The sequence below is a fragment of the Cherax quadricarinatus genome, chromosome 4 (assembly GCF_038502225.1).
Source record: "Cherax quadricarinatus isolate ZL_2023a chromosome 4, ASM3850222v1, whole genome shotgun sequence".
Taxonomy (NCBI): Eukaryota; Metazoa; Arthropoda; class Malacostraca; order Decapoda; family Parastacidae; genus Cherax; species Cherax quadricarinatus.
The window spans coordinates 15,659,718-15,667,794 of record NC_091295.1 but is presented as its reverse complement, the minus strand read 5'-3'; the positions used below and the strand labels follow the sequence as shown (position 1 = coordinate 15,667,794).

The 8,077-nt window shown below is 38.4% G+C and overlaps 1 protein-coding gene across 1 annotated transcript in view; it reads right to left on the bottom strand.

Moving 5' to 3' along the window:
* Positions 1 to 729: 729 nt before the first annotated feature.
* The window catches only part of LOC128684184 (uncharacterized), a 161,562-nt gene continuing 154,214 nt past the window's right edge, over positions 730 to 8,077 (bottom strand). The window contains exon 6 of the mRNA XM_053770333.2: positions 730 to 3,846. Within this exon, the coding sequence (XP_053626308.1) occupies positions 3,841 to 3,846 (6 nt within the window). The 3' untranslated portion in view covers positions 730 to 3,840. The remainder of the gene's footprint in view (positions 3,847 to 8,077) is intronic.

Genomic DNA, 8,077 nt, shown 5'->3' with positions numbered 1-8,077 from the left:
AGCGGGCTGGCGGACAGGTCCAGTACCCGGCGGCTTGAAAGACGGAGCGAGTTCGATAATCGGGACAAAGTTGGTTCGAAAAAAGCTGTCGAAACTCAAAGAGTTTGATAAGCAATGCGTTCAAAACTTGGGGTTCCACTGTACATACATACAGTAGGGCCCCAGGGCCCCACTTTATGTTGTTTCACCTTACGGCCTTCTGGTAATATGACAATTTCAAATTATGACCAAAACTCGCTATACAGCAATCTTTCTAATATGGCGTGCCCCACCCGGTTCGTTTACATTCTCTGTGAGTACATCTATTATGTCCGGAAACTTTCAAAAATTTCAGTGTTTTGAAGTTATTGCATATTTTATATGTATGTGCTCTGATGATAATACATACTTGTGTACCTGTACCTATTATACTTACACACTATACTGGCATTCAGGTACACATCAAAATCACTGAGTGTGTCCCTCTGGTCTTATGCCATAGTAATGCTAATAGTAGTACATAATAATAATCACTCTTGGACACATTGAATGTCTTATTTTAAGTTAAAATAGACATTTTCGTTAATCCATCCCCTCAAGGAAGGTTCCTTGATGCTGGTGAGGGGCTCTTGATCTAGGGAATTGGATCTGTTCTCCAGTTCCCTGAATTAAACCTGAATACCTCCCACATCCCCCCCAGGTGCTGTATAACCCTACGGGTTTAGCGCTTCCCCCTTGATTATGATAATAATAATAATCAATAATCCATCTATGATATTTTCTTCAAAATTATATAAGAAACACGTTACATAGCTATTACGCAGTGTACTGCCGTAAAAGTGAATATAAAAAAATAATGCTCCATAGTTCCGGGATTGTACTGAATCCGGACACGTTTTATTCCTGTCAGTCAGGCAGAGTGAACAGGAGCAGATGAGTTGTTTAGTGCAGTAGGTTACTCACAGCAGAGGAAGCAAGATGAAGCAGTGTGAGTATGTGGTGGTGGGTAGGTTTTCTTAGTGTATACCATTGGTGTTTTTGCCTGCTGGTAACTAGTCTACCAGGTAGAAGTGAAGGGGAGGGGGGTGTCATGGATCCTCCCTGTTTATAAATGTACTTAAAATTTTGCCACTAGTAGCAGTGTACTAGTGAGCTAATGTGAACTGGAGCGTGGTGGTTTTTTGGTTTAGATTGTAAGTTGTATAAAAATTACTCATTAAAAAAATGACAGGATGGATAACGAGAACCTTCAAAACCAGGGATGCCAAGCCCATGATGACATTCTTCAGGTCACTTGTTCTATCTAGGCTAGAATATTGCTGCACACTAACAGCAACTTTCAAGGCTGGTGAAATTGCTGACCTAGAAAATGTACAGAGAACCTTCACAGCGCGCATAACGGAGATAAAACACCTCAATTACTGGGAGCGCTTGAAGTTCCTAAACCTGTACTCCCTAGAATACAGGAGGGAGAGATACATGATTATATACACCTGAAAAATCCTAGAGGGACTGGTACCAAACTTGCACACAAAAATCACTCCCTACGAAAGCAAAAGACTTGGCAGACTGTGCAACATCCCCCCAAAGAAAAGCAGGGGTGCCACTAGCACAATAAGAGACAACATAATAAATGTCAGGGGTCCAAGACTGTTCAACTGCCTCCCAGCATACATCAGGGGAATTACCAATAGACCCTTGGCTGTCTTCAAGCAGGCACTGGACAGGCACCTAAAGTCAGTACCTGTCCAGCCGGGTTGTGGTTCGTATGCTGGATTACGTGCGGCCAGCAGTAACGGCCTGGTTGATCAGGCCCTGATCCACCATGAGGCATGGTCACAGAGTGGGGCGCAGGGGCGTTGAGCCCCAGAACTCTCTCCAGGTATACTCCAGATATATTTTTTGTATAGGTGAGTTTTTGTATCCTTCCTAACTCTATATTAATTATTTGCACTCATGCTTCATAATTTGTATGAGTACATGCTGCCCTGAGAGTTTTTTTGTTTTTCAAGTGTAATTTAAATGCCCCTAGACAGCAGTTTGAGCAGCCATTTAGGAGCCAGGACCTTTTATTTAAGTTGATGTTTAAGTCATAACAATAGCATATAAATATGCTATGTTTATATGCTATGGAGGTGTGGTAGCTGGGCGGAGGGAAAACATTATGTAATACTAATAGTACGTAATAATAATCACTCTTGGGCATATTAAATGGCTTATTTTACATTAATATAAACATTTTCATTAATCCATATTTTCTTCAAAATTAGGTATATGAGAAACACTTTACATAGCATATAAACAAGCTATGTTTATATGCTATGGAGGTGTCATAGCCGGGAAGAGGAAAAACTATGTTTTCTCTGGTCCAGCATCAGAGAAAACATGTACGAATCTGTGTTTGGCCTGGTCACTCCACTTAACACTCTGCTTTTGTTTACAATTCTCACCATGAATTATTCATTACTTTTCCCTTCGTTTATGATGGCATGTAAAGGTAGTCGTTAGAAACAATTAAATTCAGTGAACAAGGTATGTCAGTGGTAATAATATGGCTCTGGGCCCCAGTGTAGGTAGCTGGTAGGTGTAGCCCACTGCCATTACATCTCTTTGGTTTATGAGTCATTGTAGCACAGCAAGGTATGTTCAAAATTAATTTACGTGAGCAGCAGGAGTGAAATTGTCATTTCCACAGTCAGACACTCTTCACTATGTCCATTATTGTAATCTAATTGGTGAAACACTTTAACAAAACTGGAAACAAGTAATTTAACTGTACTAAGTTAAATACTGCACTACATGTATATGCAGTGTACTGTTTTGAAAAAGTATACCTCCAGACTTATGACTGGTAGTATTGTAAAGTACAGTAGACAACTGGATACAGATATATATATATTCCAGAAAAATGGAGTTAAATGTGAAAATGCAATAGATGGAGTGAAAACTTATGTGCAAAAAAATAGGTTACATTGCCACCCCTCAAAAAAAGCCGAACAACTTTTCTAGTAAATACAGTTCACTAAAAATAATAAACTAAGTATTGTACAATGATTTTAAAAGTTAAGATGTTATGTTATGGACACAATAAAGCATGTTATTATGTATAATACAAGATGGTTTAAGCTACCACAAACTTAAATTCTGGTTGTTGCTTAAGTGGTTTGACATGAATGGAGAGGCATGATGTGGCTCTACTGGGCCTCAGATGAAGTGGATAGGATGGATGAAGCAGAGGGCTGGGGTTCATGGACTAAAGTGTTTGGCTGGGGTTTGTAGCCTGAGGTCGACACACAGCTGTTACTTATGGGCGCTCTGAAGTATTCTGTTAAGTGTATCTGCTGTGTATTACCCAGCAGTACTTTATACAGCTGATGGTAGGACATCATTGCTTGGTCCAGTATTCGTTTCAGAGCAGCACTTCTAGATGTGTCTGGATTTTCTTCATTGACAAAGTCTGCAGGTTTAGCAGCAACATGAAACTGCTTACATAACTGATGAAATATTAATGTTTCTCTGCAGGCTCTTCCTCATATTCTTTGGATTTCCATGTCCCTTTTATTTGGAAATTCAGTTTTGCCAACATATCCTCTGAACTTCTTTCTTCCTCATCATTTTCTAATAGTTCTTCTGCCTGCATGTCTTCAAAGCCCTGAAGCAGTGAACAATTCCCTCAACTTTACTCTCAACTGAGAGAAATCCTGTGAAATTATTCACCACTAGGCCATAATTTTCTCTAGCTTATATTTAGTGTTGATTTTGGCACATTATCTCATGCACCCTTGACATGAAGTAAGGCATCTGCAATGTTGAATTTATGCCATCGACCACTGCTGCAAGTAGGTTCTGCACCTCAAATCCTCAGATCTATTAATAAAAAAAAAACACCAACTTGAAAAACAGTTCAGATTAAGCCTAATTACTAAAGAATTAACTAAACGATACACATCAATACTCACAAAACTAATACAAAAATCAAAGCAAATCTACTATGAAAATAGATTTAGTGAAATAAAAGGTGATATGAAAAGTACCTGGCAAACCCTCTCCAAAACTTTGGGCTCTAGGAAACCGTCTGGAAATTGAGAGATAAACTTAACCAAACCAGATGAACCTCACATACAGCCTATAGACACGGCCGACAAATTTAATGTCTTCTTCTCTACTGCAGGATCAAAGCTAGCAAGTCAAATTCCTAGCTGAATGAGTACCTCACTGGCAGCTACCCAAATAGTCTATTTCTAGCACCAACTAATTCCACGGAAGTCTCACTCATCATTAAATCATTAACCCTTAAACGGTCCAAACGTATATATGTATACGTTCACTCGCGTAGCGCCCCAAATTTTTTGAGAAAAAAAAAAGTTTTTTTTTTGATAGGAAAAAAGAGCATATGGCGTCCCCAATTATTTTAATATGGCACGCAGTGAGTGCACACACCCATTCTCTCATGTCTAGGCTACTCAGGCTTATCATGGCAATGTTGAATGAATGACAAAGAAAATGTATATATACGTTTGGGGCGCTACGCGAGAAAACATATACAGGAGGGCCCCGCTTTGCGGCGTTTCACTTTACGGCGTTCCGCTAATACGGACATTTCAAATTATGACCAAAACTCGCTATACGGCTCCCCCCACCTGTCTTTCTAATACGGTCACAGCGGCCCACCGAGTTTGTTTACATTCTCCCTGAGCACATCTCCTTATTATGTCTGGAAACTTTCCAAAATTTCAAGTGTTTTAAAGTTATTGTATATTTTATATGTATTGTACTTGATAATTAAACTTGTGTACACCTGTACCTAAATAAACTTACACACTGTGCTGGCATGTAGGTACACATTAAAATCACTAAGAGTCTCTCTACTCTTGATGCAATAATAATAATAATAATAATAATAGTAATAATAATAATCTCTTGGGAGCATTAATGTCGTATATTACGTTAATATAGACATTTCCCTTAATCTATGATATTTTTTCAAAATTATATAAGAAACACATTATGTAACACACAAACATGATACATGCACCCACAGTATAAAAATTTATACAAATATATATGAGATGTTTACCAAACGGTTTGTAGAAGTGTCGGAAGAATTACGTTTTCTCTAGCCCGTCACCTGTTACTAGGGATAACTGTAGAAAAATATTCCTTTCGTATGCCTTCACTTTATAGCTATAATTCTGTACTAACTTGTACACAGTGTAAGAGTATTTGTTTCGTGACTTATTTATTATAATAATAATAAAAATATTATAAGGTAAAAGTTTCACAAACTCTTACAAATGTACATGAATGAACTAAAACTGGACACGTATTAATACCGTCTATTTCGCCTGACCGAGTGATCATCCACAACCTGTTCAGTTTGTTTGTTTACGCTGTCTGAGCTCGGTGTATCATTAAATGTTGTATATTACGTTAATATACACATTTTCATTAATCCATCCGTGATATTTTTTTCAAAATTATATAATAAACACGATACATAACATAAATACATAACAACATATGTGTAGAGAACCTAGGATAACCCAAAAAAGTCAGAGTGACTTACTTCCATTGCCTTCACTCAGAGCATCATTTCTTCTCAAAATGATGTTACATGAGAATGGGAGTGTTCTTCTTTATTTATTCTACCGTATCAATGTAGAGACAACCTGTACACAATGTAACTTGTACACAAACCAGACGTGTACACTTTGTTTACAAAACTTACCTTCGCCTGGTTTGTTTACATAACTCTGTGCCTGTCCTCTCTCATGCACTCATTCTTTCTCTCTGGTATGGTAGCCTGGCTGACTACCATACATACCACACTTGATTTTTTACAATAAATACTACTCATCTCACCCTATATTTTAAGGTAAGTAATGAGTGAACTGTATATACATTTTATCGCTCTGGGATGCTTAAATATCATAAAATAGTATGTGTGGGTGGGGTGGCCTGGTATGGTAGCCTGGCTGACTACCATACATACCACACTTGATTTCTTACAATAAATACTTGTCTCACCCTAGATTAAGACTATAAATATTTTAAGGTAAGTAATGAGTGCACTATGTGTGTATTGTACTTTTTTATTGTTTTTTGATGCCTGGTTCTATTGCTAACATAATATATGTTAGTGTAAACTTGTTATCTAGTGTTTGTATGCATTTGTAAGTGGAAAAAAAGGGTGTTCCACTTTACGGCGGTTTCTGCTTTACGGCGGTAGCCTGGAACCTAACCCGCCGTATAAGTGGGGCCCTCCTGTATATACGTTTGGATGGTTTACCTGGAGATTACCTGGTTTAGGGGTTAAAAAACAAAGCAGGTGATCTAGATAACTTGCCACCGTTCATATACAAAAATGCTGCACATGAGCTGTCCCCCATTACTGCAACAATGTTTAACAAATCTGTAGCATCCTCAAACTTCCCATCTATACTCAAGACAGCAAGGGTCACCCCAGTCCATAAAGGTGATCCAACTGACTTGAACAATTATAGACCCATATCAAACTTGCCCTTACTTTCCAAGATACAGTGGACCCCCGGTTTACGATCAGCTCCCAATGCGACCAATTATGTAAGTGTATTTATGTAAGTGCGTTTGTATGTGTATGTTTGGGGGTCTGAAATGGACTAATCTAATTCACAATATTCCTTATGGGAACAAATTTGGTCAGTATTGGCACCTGAACATACTTCTGGAATGAAATACAGTGGACCCCCGCTTAACGATCACCTCCAAATGCGACCAATTATGTAAGTGCGTTTGTACGTGTATGTTTGGGGGTCTGAAATGGACTAATCTACTTCACAATATTCCTTATGGGAAAAAATTCGGTCAGTACTGGCACCTGAACATACTACTGGAATGAAAAATGTTCGTTAACCGGGGGTCCACTGTAATATCGTAAACCGGGGGTCCACTTATTTGAAAAAATAATACACAAGTGTCTTTACTTCTACCTTACTTCCAACAACATACTTAACCCCTGCCAGTTTGGGTTTAGACCAAAAAGTATGAATGGCGCTATTATACAAATTCTTGAACCAATGTACACAGCTCTTGATAAAAATGAATATCCTCTGGGGCTCTTCATCGACCTACGAAAAGCATTTGATACAGTTGACCACAGTCTCTTGCACCTCAAACTGAATCATTACAGCATCAGAAGACATTCTCTTGACTACCTAAAATCCTATCTTAACGACAGGCACCAGTATGTATATGCAAGTGGAGGCAACTCTGCTATCCAACCTGTAGCTGTAGGAGTACCCCAAGGTAGTGTCCTAGGCCCACTCCTCTTTCTCATCTACATCAATGATCTCCCCAATGCATCCCAAATCCTTAAACCAGTTCTATTTGAAGATGACACTACATATGTCTACTCCCATTCAGACCCAGCTGTACTTAGACACACTGTAAACAATGAACAGCTAAATTATTATTATTATTATTATTATAATCAAAAAGAAGCGCTAAGCCACAAGGACTATCCAGATGAACAGCTAAAGATATATACTACTTGGATGATGACCAAGAAACTCACTATCAACATAGACAAAACATACTTCATGCTGTTTGGCAAAAGAGCTTTAAATATCCAACTTAACATATTGATAAATGGTTCCCCTATATCAAGACATATTGTGGGCAAATTTCTAAGTCTTGTCCTTGACTGTAATCTTAAATTTCAATCCCACATCCATCACATAGCCAAGAAAATTTCCAAATCAGTAGGAATCCTTTCCAAGATATGATACTATACCACAAACGACACTCCTTACCCTGTACCACTCTCTAATATATCCTTACCTCACCTATGGTATTTGTGTCTGGGGCTCAACCACAGCCAACCACCTTAGACCCTTAATAACCCAACAAAAAGCTGCTGTGCAGGTGATAACCAGCTCCTGTGCTAAACAGCACACCCCACCACTTTTCAGAAGACTCAGCTTGCTAAATATACAAGACATACTTATATTATTGTGCCTACTACATATACAGAACATTAAACTCCACTGTAAACCCTCCCCTAAAACTACTTGACAGTTACAACATAATGAACAGTCACAATAAAGGCATAAGGCACTTT